This window comes from Halictus rubicundus, chromosome 2 (assembly GCF_050948215.1).
Source record: "Halictus rubicundus isolate RS-2024b chromosome 2, iyHalRubi1_principal, whole genome shotgun sequence".
Classification (NCBI taxonomy): Eukaryota; Metazoa; Arthropoda; class Insecta; order Hymenoptera; family Halictidae; genus Halictus; species Halictus rubicundus.
Window position 1 is genome coordinate 9,255,838 of NC_135150.1, and position 16,859 is coordinate 9,272,696.

The window sequence follows — 16,859 nt, forward strand, 5'->3', positions numbered from 1 at the left end:
GTGCGACACTGACATTTGAAATTTCAAGATGGCGACGTGTAAAACAGTCGACTGAAACTAGTAACCCAACCACTACTAAATTCAGTCGATAGTTTAAAAAATCAGTCGATAGTTTAAAAAATCAGTCGACTGAAATAGTAGTTGGCTACTATCGATTTAGTCGATAGTTTTTAGTCGATGGTGCCCATCACTAGTTAACATATACATATTTACATAAGTACGATCCTGAATGGACCCTGATGACTTTGGCACGGATTGTTACTAAATGCATGTCTCTAGAAATTTGAATATGCTAGGGACCTTACTAGCGACGATACGAAACCATACGAAACATTAAAAGATTCTGTACAGTGTACACAGTACACACAAGTACACACAGATAATCACATATCTATAAAAGACACGTTGGCTGTTGCTTGAAGCAACGTAGCTTCAGATTTTTTGAAATGATTCAGTTTATTACAATATAGTTTTCAGTACTCTTTTAGTACGTTGCAACATTTATTTTATAAAATTTAATTTTCATCATACATTCTATGAATTTTTACTTAAGGTAATTAATACTTCAATATAATATACTTCTCTTATTTCTGAAAGTTTAGAGCATCTCAATAGAGATCTTAATTTTATAAAAACCATATACCTTAAGAACGTATTCTTTTTTGTAGTGTTTGAAATATACTATATACCTTCATTTAGTTACTTCTGTTACTCATTTATGACTTTTTGACTGTATTCAAATGTTAACACTTGAGCAGCTGTCTCTTTGTTCACAGAAATAGAACTTTACACCTATTAATTTTTAGGTATAATTACCTTGATCAAGATGAGAATTGTGCAGCTAAGAAGGAATCGTCTTTTTAGTATTATTATGGGTAGTATATTAGTCCTTTTCTTATTATACATTGTAATCAGTAATTATTCTGATAAACCAATAAGTAATTTTAAAGAGTATTTGTCAGACAGTTTGAAAAGTAAACAGGTAAATTAAAAATTAATATGTTTTTCATACTTCTTAGGATTATATTACAATTAATATTACGTTATAGGTTCCAGTTTTAACAAAAGAAATTGGAAATTTTGAAGACAAACATCCACAGATAAGGTCTGGACCTGGAGAAGGAGGTAAACCTCATATCCTCAGAGACGATCAACAAAATGATATTCAGCAATCAGAATCTGACTATGGTATGAACATGGTATGTTCTAATGAAATTTCATTAGACAGATCAATCCCTGATACAAGAATGTCAGAGTAAGTTTTTGTTTTTAATACCTTTGAATTCCTATAGTTTAAGATACATAGAAATTTTTTATATACTCTGAACACAAATATGAACATTATACATATTTGATTAACAGATGCAAATATTGGAATTACCCAGAGGTACTTCCTCGAGCTAGTGTAATAATAGTATTCCATAATGAAGGTTGGTCAGTACTAATGAGAACTGTCCACAGTATAATAAACCGTACTCCCCCACAATTTTTGGAAGAAATTCTGCTTGTAGACGATTTTTCCGATAAAGGTAATTACATCATATTTTTATGAACATGCAAATGATACGAATAATACTTACTAATAAACATGTTATAGATAATTTGAAAGGCGATTTGGAATCTTATATAGAACAGTGGGATGGCAAAGTAAAGTTAATAAGAAATTATGAAAGGCTAGGTTTAATAAGAACAAGATCTCGTGGTGCACGAGAAGCTAAGGGTGAAACTATAGTCTTTTTGGATGCCCACTGTGAAGTAAATGTCAACTGGTTACCACCCCTCTTAGCTCCAATTGCTGTTGATAGGTAATTTTTTTCTATAACAATGTCGAGCAATAAAATTTTTTCGTTTCACTATTTTTTAAATATTTCTAGAACTGTGATGACTGTTCCTATAATTGATGGTATCGACCATAAAACATTTGAATATCGACCTGTGTACCAAGAAGGACACCTATACAGAGGAATTTTTGAATGGGGAATGCTTTATAAAGAAAACGAGCTTCCTGTGCGAGAACAAAAAGCACGACCTTATAACAGCATGCCCTACAAGTAACTTATATCTATAAAATATTCGTAGAATATTAGTACAAAAATATTTGGCATGTATTAGGTAAAACTTAATTTAGGTCTCCTACTCATGCTGGTGGCTTATTCGCAATAAATCGTAAATATTTCTTGTCATTGGGTGCATATGATGAAGGATTACTTATTTGGGGTGGAGAGAACTTTGAATTGTCATTTAAAATATGGCAGTGTGGTGGTAGTATTCTTTGGGTTCCTTGTTCACACGTTGGCCATGTATATAGAGGATTTATGCCATACACATTTGGCAAATTGGCTCAGAAGAAAAAAGGACCTCTCATAACTATAGTAAATAATACAATATGTTTTACAACTAATATGTGTAGCAACAATATTGAAGGTGGTATTTATTTGAAATTTTCTTATAGAATTACAAAAGAGTTATTGAGACTTGGTTCGATGATAAATACAAAGAATTCTTTTACACAAGAGAACCCCTTGCAAGACAACTTGACCATGGAGATATATCCGAGCAACTGGCTTTCAAAAAACGAAAAAAATGTAAAAGTTTTCAGTGGTACATGGAAAATGTAGCTTATGATGTTTTTGATAAATTTCCTGAATTGCCACCCAATCTTTTCTGGGGAGAGGTACAGTAAAACTAGAAATGTTTGCTATGTTATAAATGTATGCACACAGTTTAACTATATATGTATATTATTTTCATTTTTGTAAATTTCAGTTACAAAATGTAGCAACTGGTACGTGTTTAGATACAATGGGTCATTCACCACCTAGTCTAATGGCAACATCTCATTGTCATGGATTTGGTAATAATCAGGTAATATTAGTTGTATATAAAATAAGTTATTTTACTTATAAGCAATAACTAATTTAACAATATTTTTCAGCTAGTTAGATTGAATACAAAAGGTCAATTAGGAATCGGAGAACGATGCGTATCGGCAGACGGACAAGGAATAAAATTTGTATTCTGCCGATTAGGAACTGTACATGGTCCATGGCAATACGATGAAGTAGGTGCTAATGACATTTTTTAGATGTGCGCGAAAACCCGAAAATGTTGGGTCGAGGCGGCTTTTTGAAAATTTTGAGATTTTCGAATATATTGGAATTCACCATCATATTTGGGTTCTCGAATATATCAAAATTCTCAACAATTTTCAGGATTATTCCCGAGCATATTAGGATTCTATTCTATTAGGAATATATCCCGATATATTCGAAAATCCCAAAATTTTCGAGAACCCGACTTGTTTTGAGCAGATGCCTTCCCGACCCGTCTCAATCATCAGATACCTGATATTTTCGGGTTTTCGTACACCTCCAGTATTTTTGTACATCCTGTAGTAGGGTAGAGAAGACCATTGAGAGTAACCAATTAAATTTCTATAATTTTATAGAAAACGAAAACACTTTTACACAGAGTGCACAAGAAATGTATGGCACTTCATCCTCAAACACAGCAACTATCTCTAATGCCATGTGACATCAACAATACTTATCAACAGTGGTCTTTCAATGAAGTTCATCCACAATGGTGAAGAAATGTAAGTATTGGGGTTGTGTTTCCGTACGAGGTGCTATGCGCCAAATTAAATACTTTCAAGTGAAACTTGAAATGATTGCGTTAACTATTTTTATTTTTTACAAGAAACTATAGCTGAGATTCTATTTTTGACTTTTTCCTTATATTAAAAGGACTCGGTTTACTGAACAAGGTCAGCTAATACAATACATTTTAAATACGTAATGGTTATGAACAATAGACGACAAAATACCGGTGCTGTACAATTTTAATAATGTTGATCTAAGACTTACGACTGTATTAGCAAATGAGAATGTTCAAAATAATATTCATGTTCATATTACACAAAAGAAAAGAAGATAAAGTTTTATATAATACATTAAGATCTTATGCTTGAGATCTTTTTCCATGTTTTCCTATGATATTGAATAATCGTTACACAATGTGGTTTGTCTTTTACTACTATAGATTAAACTTTATTCTTCCTGTTTAACCCTTTCACAGTCTGTTTGATTTGCGAGAAATTAACTTTCGATCCCAACTTCATTAGAGCTAACATAGAATAGTACTGAAAACAAGTCATTATTTTTTTGTGAATAAACTTACGATAATGACAGAAGTCTATTGTACATGATGGATTTGTAAGACAAAATTACAAGATTTTTAATTCTATATCTAAAAGAATGCATAATTTCAATGAAACTATTTTATAAACATTTATTATTTTGTGCGAAGCTGTGGAAGGGTTAATTAAGTTTTCAAAACAAAAGAACCGAGATTGTCGAATTGTCTTACATTCAAAATGGAAAAATAAGACTGTTTCAGTATAAAAGAACTGATTTAAATGTATGTACACATCTAACCCGTTTTTGGAGTGCATTTTACTTACATTACCAAAAGAACGTGAGAATGCGTGCTTCCAGATTTGACTGATTCTCATCGAAAGAGCATGTTATTAGTATAGTTTTATAATCTTTTTTAATTATTTAATGCATACTTTCAGGCAGGCAGTTACTTACTATAATGTACAATACGTAACATATGGTATTTCAAAGTTAATGTATTAAGAAAATGAAACAAATACAATAATTTGTCATAACGTTTAGCTTTTTGTTACTATGCGATCAATATGATCCTCATTTTACATATTACAAAGTTTTCTTTTAACTTACGGATCTTTCAACTTTCAACACTTCTTGCTGTACGAAAATAATTTGATTGATTCTTTAATGTAATGATTCTTAGTTCCGGTTTTCTCAGTAAAAATCGGTTTACCGTGCGAACATCACTTCCAATGCTTCTTAATTATTCTTCGTATCTTTTACATTGAAAAATCTTGCATTAGTCGAGCAGTTTCAGTGACAAAGATAATGGGGTTATCCGAGTTTCTAAAGTGGTTGGTCGTATAGATGCCTAAAACATCAGCTAATTATATATTTGTGCAAATTTGGACATGTTAAACGGAACGAGGAACAAACGATATTCACCTTATTGCGATCTCTTATATTAAATACCCCATAAACAATGGGATTCATACAAGAGTTTGTACATGCAAATAGAAAGAGACCTTTTTGGATTCGTTGATCAACTTTGTACGCTGATTGCCTATCAATCCAATACCTGTTATTCATATTGTATTTGTATTAACTTGTATATGTTCAAAACATCTAAGAGCATCAATAAATTCTATTTACCAAAGACTCATAACATAATAGGGTGTCCAGCAAACAAAGAAGACGGCAACGATGATTACCGTCATTTTGAGAGTTCTTATTTTTGCTCGTGTTAGGAAACCCATTGAAGAACGACGAATCTTATCTGAAATCAATTAAAATGGTAATACTAAGTGAAACAAATCGATTCACATATTCCCATTTCTAATCAAGGCGTTAAATAAACTTAAACATACCGCGTTCACTCTTTTTTGATCTTTTACAAATTTCCAACAAAATGTTTGTGTAAGTGTATATTATCACGATAAGAGGAAGCCAATACATCATGACCATTCCAAAAAGAGAATATGTGATTTCGTGAGTATATGTTGGAAAAGTATTAAATGTGACACATTGTGAATACCAAGAGATATTTGGATGGGTTTCCAAATGAAATACTACCATCTAAAAATAATATATACAATATACAGACATAAACACTATTTCTACTTTGCGTTTTAATTTTTTTGATAGGCATTAAACACAGACATTATACAAGGTCGAAAGAATACTCTTCAGTCATTTGTTGGAGTTATAAGTAGTCATTGTTATTTTAACTGTGTAACAAATGTTTATAGTTATTATACCTGCGGCATCGAGCATACAATGGACCCTATCCATGCGAAGCATAGCATAATTTTCCCTCTCTTATCAACATCCCACAGTTGGAGAGGCCGTATTACAGCATAATATCTACAATAATATAATATAATAGATCATTTTAACGTATATTGAACAAGGATAAGCTAATTACAACCAAATGTTTTACCAACCTGTCTATACTTATGCATACTAAAATGAAAGATGATAGGTACAGACCAAACATTCTGAAGAAGGCCATTATTCGGCACATTGCATCTCCTGCTTCCCATGATACTGTAATTGCCCACCCAATTTCAAGAGGCATCATTAGGAAAGTTACCTAAGGAATCATAGGAAACATATTCCTGTATTAAAAGTTCACTGAAATCTGTAATAGATACAGAAAAATATCTGCCTCTGACTAGAAAAGTATAATAAGATGACAAACTGAAAAGAACTGAAATAAAATGATCACTAGTCAAGCGAGTGGAATAGGATTATTACTGATTTAGATCAGACGAGTTAGTTCACTTTACTTATTCCTAGATAAGCAGAAAGAGACAATCCCATAGCTAATGAAGTAAAGAAACATTAAGTTGAATCATAATACTATATGCTATTTTGTATTATTAACGAAGAAATGTCATTTATTTCTTGTTAGTTTCAGATAGAACACATAATGTATTTTCTTTCTAAGTTAAATATTATTTGTTAATTGCTTAGTAGCTTGTTTCTGTTCAGATGAATAGAATATAATTTCTATTGAAGCATTAGAAATATAAAATATTATACTTCCCTATACTTTATAGAATTCATACTGCCTATCATGAAAACCATACTTCGTAATACTTACAAGTAGATCTGCAATTGCAAGATGCATCAGCATTGTATGTATTCTTGATTTCGATGTACGCTTCCTACGCGTAATTAGAACTAACACTGTTGTATTTCCCATAGCAGATACAATCATTAGCACACTATAAACAATGATACTAACAACGTGACCCTCGTTAAAGCGCATATCAATTGGAAGCTCTACATTGTTTGAACCATTGGTTCTTGAATTGGGTAATTCCGTTGTAGGAGAAATTTTTATTGTGCTCCCCATAATGTATCTTGCAATCATAAAAACTTTATTACAAAAAAAAAGAAAAAAATTGATTTATGCAACAGTTATCTAAATTAATTTGTATTCTAAGTCATACTGCTCACTTCCCCTGAAAAAGATGATATGATTAAGGTAAACTCTCGATTAAAATATGTAAGATGGTTAAATTTACTAACAGTTTCAAAATAGTGCTTTATTAATTTGCACTTTGATCACTGTGAGAATACACAACAAATATCACTTTCCATCCTTCTCAGTTTTTCTTTATTAATTCTATATGTAATTAATTTTTTAGATTAGTAGATACATGATATTTACACAGATTTTCGAAAACTAGACAATCCCAAAGGCGCATGCTAACGATTGTAAGCGATAAAATTAGGATAAAGTATACAACCGACGTTGCAATAGGTTTATTGTAATGTTCCACTGTCGAAAATATCGCTCGTTGAGACAAAATGAAAAATTCGTATCGAAACAGAGAACACGTGATTATTTATCACTCTTAAGTAACAGTTCAACGATAATAATAAATTTTAAACTATGAATTTTTTGCTAAACAGCATCAACTATTGAACGAGCAAAAACTACGAATTTCACGATCCAACTAAGATTGACAAGCGGACATGGACACTTGGCCCAGTAATCTGGGGTCAAGTGTTAAATCCAAACTGATAATTACATCAACATGTTTCCATCATAATTATATTGTCGCAAGATGATGACAATATCAATGATTGACCAGTTATGATTAATTTTTAAACTGCTTTTTATATTGAATACTACATTTGAGAATATTTAACTTGTTAATAATTTATTTATCTCGGAGATTATTATGAGATTAATCAACGAGCATAGTATGTATCCGTAAAAGAAAATATTAAGTTTCTAAAGTATTGTTACACAAAACAAATTTCAAATATACATGTTTTTTTATTGCACAGTGTAGTGTGTACCTAAAAGTACTGTTATATATTTACTTTACAGATTCATTTTTTCAGCTAAAACCTTGAACTTTAATATCAAATATTCCAAATAGTTAATTTGAATAGGAAAGAATTCACACATGTATGGAACTAAAATGTACATGATCAATGACATTGAACGTTACTCATCCCAATCATCTGTGTCTGGCTGAGAATCGTATTCGCTGGTAGCAGAATTCCTATCCGACGTGGTTGTGTCACTCGGTTTTGGAGGAGGAGGAATTAAGCTAGACATTCTCTCCAAAGCGCTACCCCCAGTCCCTGCGATTCCTTTTCTCCTGAGGGCTAGCTTTGTATGCAAATCAGCCATTAAATCTCCTCCAACAGATGCGGAGGACCATCGATTTCCTTTCTCTTCCGATGGCACTGTATGCCTCAACTTTGCTCTTCCTACACCACCTGCATTTCGAATTGCAGCCATTAAGTTCGAACGATCGTCTAATTTTGCTGCTTTATTTTTCTCCTCATTGGTTTTCTTTTTCTTAGAATCCATTTGGAAGTCTTTGGCATCTGTTTCCGATGCAGGTGGTGGTGGTGGTGGTGGTGGTGGTGGGGGTGGGGGTGGTGGTGGTGGTGGTGGTGGCGGCGGCGGTGTCATTGATGGCAAGGATGATTGATGAATTTTCTCTGAATTTAAAGGAACTGTATTGGAAACGTCAGAAGATGTAAATGGCAACGGAGGAGGTGGTGAAAATGTCGTCATATCTTTAGTAGAATCTTTCGAAAAACCAGTATTTGTAAAACCTGGCAAATTTGGAACATATTGTTCATGCTTTGCATTCGAATCTTTTTCGTCAGCAGTTGGAGTTGGAAGATCAAGTCGGACAGTAGGTGTTGTTACTGCTGAAGATGGTGCAATAGGACTTTGAGAATTAAGGTCTAAAATAAATTTTTCATCGTCAACAATGCCAGGCAAATCTGGAAGTGTTGGAGGTACATTTATCTGAGGCACCTAGAAATGAAATGTATTTCATTTAGTAATAATGTCTAATAATATTGGAATATTTAAATATTTAATCTTTTACCTCGCCTAAAGTTGGAGTATAGAGATAGCTACTAGATGAATCCATTTCTGACATCAGCCATGGTTGTATAATCGAATCAGGTGCATCTTCGATTTGTTGCTTTTCATTTACACGTTGACCAGTCTGTTTGGTAGATATCTTGTAAGGATTATCCATACTATCAAATAGTAGAGCACTAATCGAAAATAGATCGAGAGGAAATGATAATTCATTATTGTCTATATAAACATCTTTGTTTGTCTTAGATCGCACATGATAAAATTGTAACTTCTCCTGCAAGTTATTATTTCCAACATATTGACCATCCTCTGTTTTACAATTGGAAGGTAAGTATGTTTCAGGCACTTCTTTTATAGATACAGAACATTTGTAAACTTTTGGTATCTCATGAATATCTTTATACCTAGACGGTATTGCCATTTCATATTCTTTATATGTATGATTAGCTGGATACTTTGCAGCAGAATACATTTTCACAGCTTTTAAATTTAAATTTGTTTGCAAATATTTTAATTGATCTTGAAGTTTTGTAGCTCTGTTCCTAACATTTAATAATCTGTTGGAATATTTTAGTTTCTTTAAAATTATATGATAATACAACAATATTTAATAATAAAGAACATGATAATTACCTTTGACTATTTTCATGAAGTCTCTTGTCGATACAATCAAATATATAAGAAACCGCAGAATTTAAATTATCCAGAGTTTCTGATATTTGAACAATTGTTTCTTCATGTCTTAAATTGTCAGGAATAACACCTAAATATATGAACGATACAAAATGTATTTATATATTCTGAAACTTAACTCATAAATGTTTTACATACCAATTTCAATTCGTTCCGGCATTTTTAACAGGTTTTAAAGGCACATCTTTTAATTAAATGTAACAATTTATGTTTTAAGTAAAATATATAGCACATGCACCATTTAGCTGAATTAATAATTCTCGTAAATACTACATTCTTTACCAACACATTTTTTGAGTGTACTACTATCTTTAAAAATTAACTAAATCATAGATATAAGATACAGGAAACATCAGGATATTGACACTTTTACTTATAAGTCACAACACGGAGGGGCACTAATGTCATCTTTTCTGAAATCAGAGCACAGAGAACTTTTACAAAGGCTAAACTCCTGTCGGAACTTTTCATGTACTATCTCGAAATTTTGGACTTAGATAAGTACTTACATACAGATTGAGTTGCCACTTCTGCGTTGATATCTCTGTCTTTCATATAAAAAAGAAAGGAGAGATTGCACACAGAAAATACTGTGCGTATTTTGAGCTGCATGCAAGGGATTGGAAACGTTGGAAAGCGCGGCGATATTTGAAACTTAGTTGTAACTACGATTCAAAAGACTCAATATTTCAGTTTTCATGCTCGGGGATTTACTGATTAGCTTTTGAGCCCTCCATATATATTTTACTTCAAAGTGCTCTGCGCATAGTGTACAAAATTCGGATATTTACATGCACTGGTATATCCTTGAATAAATCCTTTTTACCGCAAGCAATTATTCATGCGGTCATCCTAAAAACATTAAACGTACACTCAGATTTCCAACTTATATCAATTATATTTAATAATCTCATATATTACAATCAGAAGAATTTCCTCTCTGCTGTGATATTAGCTGAAATATGTACAGTGCCGAACAAAAGTATTGGCACAGGCCGTGTCTTCGTATAAAATTCTTTGCAAATCTAGAATGAATGTGATTCTTTATTTAATTATTTTGTAGAATGTAACTTTCAACTCTAAAGTTTAAATGTACCATGAATAATGAATTTTAAAAACGGTTATTATAGAGGGAAATAATAAAGTAAACATAAAGGTCCGTTTTCAGCGGAACAGAAGTATTGGCACACTTACGATTTTGCAACACAAACTTATTACAACATTTGATCTATTGTTTAGCATATAATCCTTTGTTTTTTATAACAGCTTTTAGACGATTAGGCATTGAATGTACTAATTTTCTTGTGACTTTTGAACTTATTTTGTGCCATTCGTCGAAAAATGCTTCTTTCAAATCTTGCTTAGGTGTTTAACATGATGTGTTCCAATACTTCCAATCCTTACTAATTCAGACCAACGGTGGTCGATAGGATTTAGATCTGGAAATTGTGGAGGAATCATATTTATCCATAATATTCTCAATAAAAACAAGCTCTCTCCTACACCAGAAAAGATCATACACGCCCATACTATTACTCCACCACCCCCTCGTTTCACAGTTTGAACAATTAACGTTCTTTTCATCCAATTCAATATTCTGTTTTCGCCAAACTAAAACCCGCCCATCACAATGATAAAAATTAAATTCGTTTTCATCTGATAACAGTATTTTGTCTCAGAATGCTGTATTTTTGTGTACATAATTATAATAGCGAACTCCAATCTTTTTCTTTTGCTAATACATAGATTTCGTCTTGAGACTTTGGATTCATATCAAGCATTTTTTAATGTTTTTCGAACTGTTACAATGTGTATTTCCGTGTAGGGAATACTGCTATAGGAACTATTATAGGGTGTAGATTCGTTTTTTACTATTGCTAATATTTCCGAGGATACAGTTTTAAGTTCCTTTTTTAATATATAGACTATCTTCCTTCTTTCTCGTTCTTTAATTTCGTCAAGAAATGGTTCAATCAGACTTCTCACGGTAAGACAACTTCTGTTAATAATTCTTTCTATTTCCGAATAAGATTTTCCTTGTTCATATATGCAAATTTAGTACAACCTTTCTTTCAGCAATTGTTGTTTCTTTTCTTTTACTTTCGTTATTCATGTTCTTTTTGTTCTGAAAAATATTCTTACTAACTTTAAACAATGATGCTCAGTTTGAATGGGAAACCTACTCGTGATATACCAGGTGAGCTACCATTGATGTAGAAACATGTTTATATCCAGTAACAAATTTTTCAAGTCCGCCAATACTTTTGTTCCGCTGAAAACGTACCTTTATGTATATTTTATTATTCACTTCTGTTATAACCATCTTTAAAATTCATGATTCATTGTATACTTAAAGTTTAAGGTCAAAAGTTATATTTTAGAAAAAAACTAGATAGAGAAATGTATACTTTGCATATTTATAAAGAATTGTTACTGGTTACTGGTTACTGGTTTATTCTTCTCTTTATATATTTTACATAAAGATGGCGTTGAAGAGCCTGAGCTCTATCTGCCCAATACAAACCGGTCCTTATATAGTAATGTTAATCTAATTACTTACATATTATAGATGTAAATATATGTTTAATATATTAATTTCGCCTTATTTTACCTATTATATACGAACATACGGGCTGTGCCAATATTTTTGTTTGGCACTGTACATATATATACAAGTATATAATTTTGTGGCTATATTCGTGGGATACACTTACTTACACACATGCACTTAGTACATGAAGAGACAATTGGTTATCGAAAAACATCGGAGTTTCGCTTCTTGTAGTCTGTGTCCCTGTTCTGTCTGCTGTAACCTTTTCTTTAGCAGCAGACTGCAGCTGACTGCAGCAGACCACAGCAGACCACAGCAGACTAGCTGAGACTATGGACTAGCAGACAGTGTAAATAGTATTCTTGTCGAGTATCCATTCTGTTGTTTCAGCTGCTGGATTAGTATTTGACAGTTGTTGCTTTACGAATATACAGGTATCGGAAAAAATATATGGGTACTAATGCATTAAAAAGTACATGAAGTGATATCTAGCTGTATCTAGATAAGCTATTTTTTAAAGTTGGCACCATGAAATGTTCTTAGCATTGACCTTCGTTGTGAAGAATTTTGTCAGTAGCACTGTCAGTAATATTGACTGATAACATTAAATATTTACGAAAGAAGAATATTTAAAAAATATTTCAGAAAGACAACTAAATTAATACAGAAAATGAACATTGTTCGCCATTACAAGTAAGCAAATCATATTGACAATAACAGTGATGTAATATAATTCATTCACGTGTAAAATGTATCTAAAAATATATAAAATGCATAAAATTTGACATCATCAACCGTAATAAGTAGTAAACCAACATTTTAGATTTAAGAAAATGATTGAGAACTATTGTTTTCCAACTACTATTATCGAAATTTTCCGAAAATTCTTTCTAACAAACTCTGTGTATTGATTTATGTTTTATTCATCTAAATTAAATATGACCAATTAAAATAGTAATAACTCCAGGAATTAATATTTTTAAAGAATTGTATTTATCCAATAATGTGATAACTATACCAAACACTCGATATGATATAAAACACCTCTAAATGTTTTATAAATAAAACCTTTGTTTCTATATATTTGCTTAATCACATAGTTTAATAATTATACATTAATTTGCTATTGCCATGTTCATTTTTAATACTTATATATGTGTTTCTTTCCTTCCAATAGGTTCTAACCCTGTTAAATAAATGTTTGTTCAAAGCATTTGAGTAAACAGAACATGAAATATCTGTCTCTTAGGTATGGCTCATACAGAATATATAAGACACTTGTCCATTTATACTGTGTAGATAAACCATAAATTTTACTATAGAGGAAAAAAGGTACATGTACAAATATGAGTAATAATATATTTATTCAATCTTCAATAACATCTTCGAATATACGAGTTATAATTAAGATGTTGAACCAACATAGATTGCTAAAGTATATGAAAATGACACTATCTACAAAATCTAAGACTCATTATGATACATTAAATGTATCTCCAAATGCTACATACAATGAAATAAAATCAGCCTACTACAAATTAACATTAAAATATCATCCTGATAGAAATAAAAATGAGGAAGCGAGAAAAAGATTTCATGATATTTCGGATGCATATCAAGTACTTGGTAATTTCTCATCACGTAAGAAATATGACAGAAGTATTGCAGTTAAACGTGTAGATATAGATAAAATTCAGAGACCACCAACAACAGCAGAATATTCTAAGGAACATATGAGTAAAATATATGATTTTGACGATTGGCTTAGAGCACATTATGGGAAATCGTTTGAAAAATATAAAGCGAGAAAAAATTTATATAAAGAATACCTCATAGAAAAAGAAATAAAGCAGAGAAAAAATAGACAATTGCTGCGTTTATTACCACCTCTAATATTCTTAAGTTTCTCCATTTTTGCTTATTTGTATTATACAGATCAAAGGATTAAGAAACTTGATGAACCAAACCATAAATCTAATTGATGTAACATTATAGTCATAGTAAAACTATATTTCATTAACTTGAAATGAAACTGTAATGTATAATACATAGTACAATTAAAATTTTGTTCAATGTATAAAAAAAGGTATGATCATTCTCGTTCAAAAATAGGATATATTAATTAAATAAATGTTTTTATTTTAATATCCCTTTCCTAAAATTTTACATCTAGTAAATAAAGAACAAGATTATAAAAATAATTTATTACTAGCCAAACATATTGTATGAAGTAAAAGCCTTAAAAAGTTTTGTCATGTTTTCAATTTAATGTTTCCTTTGTTTATTATGTGAGTAGTAAACTGATTTTTGCTGTTCATTAATGTTCATTGCTTAATGTTCATTCATGCAAATATTTTATTGTACAAAAACATAGTGATTTTATTTCACTAAATATTTAGATTACTTGGGAAATATATATTTTTTATAGTGAATATTATTCATTTTCAAAGAATAACACATTTTATATGCTTTAATTAAAAAATTTAATATGGCCCATAATGTGGTAAACCAGATGGCACAGGCATAGGCATAGAGACAGGTCCAGTTGGATAAGGAATCGCAGGTGCTATACCAGGAAAATTACTAGCGATTGGATAACCTGGACCAGCAGAGGAATGTGATTTTCGTATTAATTCTTTTAGCTTATCTACTTTCACTTTACGTAGATGCATTAATTTTCTTTGAGAGAGAAATTGTTCTAGAAACTCATCTACTTCCATATCACCAGCCAAAAATTTCCCAGCTATACTCTGTACAATAAAAACGTACCAATGTTATTACATTTACATAATAAGATATCATAATATTGATCATTGTTAATAGTATGTGTCATACCTCTGATTGTTCTTCAATTTCAGCAGCAGCTGTCTCTAATAAATCCAAAGCAGTATCAACAGTCATTTCACCAGACTTTTCCTCTAAAACCGTAATACATACATTTATTTAATAGAACATATTTATTAAAGATTAATTTGATATAAATTAAGTTTTATATAAACTTACTTAACTCCTCTAGCTTCTCTTTCACGCTTGCACACAAATTGCTTCCCCTTTCGCTAAGTTCTTTTAAAATCTGTTTACTACCTTCTAATTCTGGTTGTTTTGATAAATTAAACTCTGCCAAAGACCTATTGCTCGCCATTAACATGTCCTTTTCTGTTTCCAAACCTTTAAACTATTTTTAATACAAGCTGTTAATACAAGCTATAAACTATTTTTAATACAAACTATTTATATATATATACATACCTGCTTTATGTCTTTTACGATATCTTCAAACTTATTATCATTGTTTAATAATTCTTTAAGTTCCTCATTAGTTAGGTGTGTAAGTGAACCTAACGCTGCAGGTATATCAGGTTCTTGATTTGCTTTGTACATTGTTTAACAATATTTAGTTTAATAGAACTGTATTTAAGTTCATGAACTATAGTTATTTTTAAATATAAAAAAACTATAAGAGGTTACGCAAGTATCCGTTTATTAATTTGTACTTATTAAGTAAATTATTGCGATGAAATAATTAGTTCAACATTAGTATTTATGTAGTTGGTCTGTCAATATCTTGTGTTTTATTATACTGTCACTTGTAATCACCAGAGATCAACGAAATCGAGATATGCAACTGGGTTCCATGATTTCCCGTCAGTTTAGAAACTTAGTATTATGTTGGTATCCGTGAAACACTTACTATATATACTTGATGCCACCACAGACGAGTTATAAGGATAGACCTAACATCTTATGGGACTTCGTGTTTCATGTTCTGAAATATCGACTGTTCAAAAAATCAGAGGTTTTGGTATGCCCTCTACAGCAGCTGTTTAAGTACAATGCTTTCTGTTTCTATACCCATTTTTAAAGCTAAATAAATGCTTTTTCAATTTATATAAATAAACTTTTATTTATTGATAGTAAACATAATAATAATTGTTGTTAAAAATTGAAATACCTATTTAGCGCTATTTTTATCTTGAAATTGATTCATATAAACTGTTGTTGGCTTCTTTGAACCTTTTGTTATCAAATACAATTTTCAAAAAGGACAGAAAAATATTCAAAAGATTGTCAACAAAAATTTTAATGACAGCTGTTATGCGAGGTTCCATATTCGTTACAAGTTGCAGCGTGTCAAGTTACGTTGAAAGCTTGGCTTTGTAGTTTTTAGTAAGTTATTAAAACATTTGTCTTGTAATGTTCATGAAAATTTTCATAAAAACCATTTAAAAAATATTTATATAATAATTACTGTTCAAAGCAATGTAGTTAATTAATAATAGGAACAAAATGATGTCATCCTATAACAATAACAATACAGTCTGAACAATGAATTTATTCGCGTATACGTTACATTTATAAAGTACATATTAATGTTTGGCTGTTTACAACATTTCGAATTTTGCACTTAAACATATTCTTTATTGTACGTACAGTTTCATTCATTTGTTATTTATACCCAACATAAAGTTTAACTAATCATAACCGAAATTAGTATTTGAAATCGTTAAAGCGTTTTAGAAAACAATATTCTATTGTATTCGCGAGACTGCAGTGACTATATATATAGCTATTTTTAATTTTAATTCCTACCACTAACGACGCTGTCAGCAGATTTTAGTTCCAGTTGGTA

At 31.0% G+C, this 16,859-nt stretch overlaps 4 protein-coding genes across 12 annotated transcripts; 1 reads left to right on the forward strand and 3 right to left on the reverse strand.

The window, feature by feature from the left end:
* The first annotated feature begins 332 nt into the window (after positions 1-332).
* Positions 333-3,950, forward strand: Pgant7 (N-acetylgalactosaminyltransferase 7). Of its 4 annotated transcripts, none has more exons than XM_076804964.1 (12): positions 333-553; positions 807-982; positions 1,050-1,255; positions 1,363-1,529; positions 1,598-1,805; positions 1,875-2,051; positions 2,129-2,372; positions 2,453-2,674; positions 2,767-2,865; positions 2,936-3,061; positions 3,449-3,595; positions 3,700-3,950. In XM_076804964.1, the coding sequence occupies exons 2-11, from the start codon at positions 827-829 to the stop codon at positions 3,587-3,589; spliced, it is 1,746 nt and encodes a 581-aa protein (XP_076661079.1). In that variant the 5' UTR covers positions 333-553; positions 807-826; the 3' UTR covers positions 3,590-3,595; positions 3,700-3,950. The 4 variants fall into 4 exon arrangements, with proteins under 4 accessions (XP_076661079.1, XP_076661086.1, XP_076661074.1 ...); XM_076804971.1 differs by having other exon boundaries at positions 3,747-3,950; XM_076804959.1 differs by having other exon boundaries at positions 334-553; positions 777-982; positions 3,449-3,950.
* Positions 3,951-4,615: 665 nt separating this feature from the next.
* On the reverse strand, positions 4,616-7,393 carry Akhr (Adipokinetic hormone receptor). Of its 4 annotated transcripts, none has more exons than XM_076804986.1 (8): positions 7,294-7,393; positions 6,721-7,084; positions 6,059-6,207; positions 5,873-5,978; positions 5,483-5,690; positions 5,268-5,391; positions 5,061-5,193; positions 4,616-4,986 (listed from the first exon to the last, which is right to left on the reverse strand). In XM_076804986.1, the coding sequence occupies exons 2-8, from the start codon at positions 6,991-6,993 to the stop codon at positions 4,915-4,917; spliced, it is 1,065 nt and encodes a 354-aa protein (XP_076661101.1). In that variant the 5' UTR covers positions 6,994-7,084; positions 7,294-7,393; the 3' UTR covers positions 4,616-4,914. The 4 variants fall into 4 exon arrangements, with proteins under 4 accessions (XP_076661101.1, XP_076661102.1, XP_076661099.1 ...); XM_076804987.1 differs by lacking the exon at positions 7,294-7,393 and adding an exon at positions 7,152-7,290 and having other exon boundaries at positions 5,061-5,178; XM_076804984.1 differs by lacking the exon at positions 7,294-7,393 and adding an exon at positions 7,152-7,290.
* Positions 7,394-8,082: 689 nt separating this feature from the next.
* LOC143364880 (WASH complex subunit 1) lies at positions 8,083-10,673 on the reverse strand. 3 transcript variants are annotated; one of them, XM_076804981.1, is made up of 6 exons: positions 10,600-10,673; positions 10,188-10,530; positions 9,817-10,091; positions 9,619-9,748; positions 8,987-9,542; positions 8,083-8,913 (listed from the first exon to the last, which is right to left on the reverse strand). In XM_076804981.1, the coding sequence occupies exons 3-6, from the start codon at positions 9,836-9,838 to the stop codon at positions 8,083-8,085; spliced, it is 1,539 nt and encodes a 512-aa protein (XP_076661096.1). In that variant the 5' UTR covers positions 9,839-10,091; positions 10,188-10,530; positions 10,600-10,673. The 3 variants fall into 3 exon arrangements, with proteins under 3 accessions (XP_076661096.1, XP_076661093.1, XP_076661094.1); XM_076804978.1 differs by having other exon boundaries at positions 10,188-10,641; XM_076804979.1 differs by having other exon boundaries at positions 9,817-10,112; positions 10,188-10,641.
* Positions 10,674-14,347: 3,674 nt separating this feature from the next.
* Vps37b (vacuolar protein sorting 37B) lies at positions 14,348-15,862 on the reverse strand. Its single transcript, XM_076804996.1, has 4 exons — positions 15,479-15,862; positions 15,233-15,404; positions 15,065-15,147; positions 14,348-14,979 (listed from the first exon to the last, which is right to left on the reverse strand). The coding sequence occupies exons 1-4, from the start codon at positions 15,608-15,610 to the stop codon at positions 14,713-14,715; spliced, it is 654 nt and encodes a 217-aa protein (XP_076661111.1). The 5' UTR covers positions 15,611-15,862; the 3' UTR covers positions 14,348-14,712.
* Positions 15,863-16,859: the final 997 nt, after the last annotated feature.

What these genes read in the sequence shown, in the direction of transcription:
- Vps37b (XM_076804996.1), bottom strand. Translation starts at nt 15,610, where the DNA reads ATGTACAAAGCAAATCAAGAACCTGATATACCTGCAGCGTTAGGTTCA. An exon ending in TCGTAAAAGACATAAAGCAG is followed by an intron (nt 15,405 to 15,478) that starts GTATGTATATAT and finishes TATTAAAAATAG; the next exon opens with TTTAAAGGTTTGGAAACAGA. An exon ending in AAATTGAAGAACAATCAGAG is followed by an intron (nt 14,980 to 15,064) that starts GTATGACACATA and finishes TTTATTGTACAG; the next exon opens with AGTATAGCTGGGAAATTTTT.
- LOC143364880 (XM_076804981.1), bottom strand. Translation starts at nt 9,838, where the DNA reads ATGCCGGAACGAATTGAAATTG. An exon ending in GCCGGAACGAATTGAAATTG is followed by an intron (nt 9,749 to 9,816) that starts GTATGTAAAACA and finishes TCATATATTTAG; the next exon opens with GTGTTATTCCTGACAATTTA. An exon ending in ATACTCCAACTTTAGGCGAG is followed by an intron (nt 8,914 to 8,986) that starts GTAAAAGATTAA and finishes TTTCATTTCTAG; the next exon opens with GTGCCTCAGATAAATGTACC.
- Akhr (XM_076804986.1), bottom strand. Translation starts at nt 6,993, where the DNA reads ATGATTGCAAGATACATTATGGGGAGCACAATAAAAATTTCTCCTACA. An exon ending in TTGCAATTGCAGATCTACTT is followed by an intron (nt 6,208 to 6,720) that starts GTAAGTATTACG and finishes ATGATTCCTTAG; the next exon opens with GTAACTTTCCTAATGATGCC. An exon ending in TTGTATGCTCGATGCCGCAG is followed by an intron (nt 5,691 to 5,872) that starts GTATAATAACTA and finishes TATTATTTTTAG; the next exon opens with ATGGTAGTATTTCATTTGGA.
- Pgant7 (XM_076804964.1), top strand. Translation starts at nt 827, where the DNA reads ATGAGAATTGTGCAGCTAAGAAGGAATCGTCTTTTTAGTATTATTATG. An exon ending in ACAGTTTGAAAAGTAAACAG is followed by an intron (nt 983 to 1,049) that starts GTAAATTAAAAA and finishes ATTACGTTATAG; the next exon opens with GTTCCAGTTTTAACAAAAGA. An exon ending in AGACGATTTTTCCGATAAAG is followed by an intron (nt 1,530 to 1,597) that starts GTAATTACATCA and finishes AACATGTTATAG; the next exon opens with ATAATTTGAAAGGCGATTTG.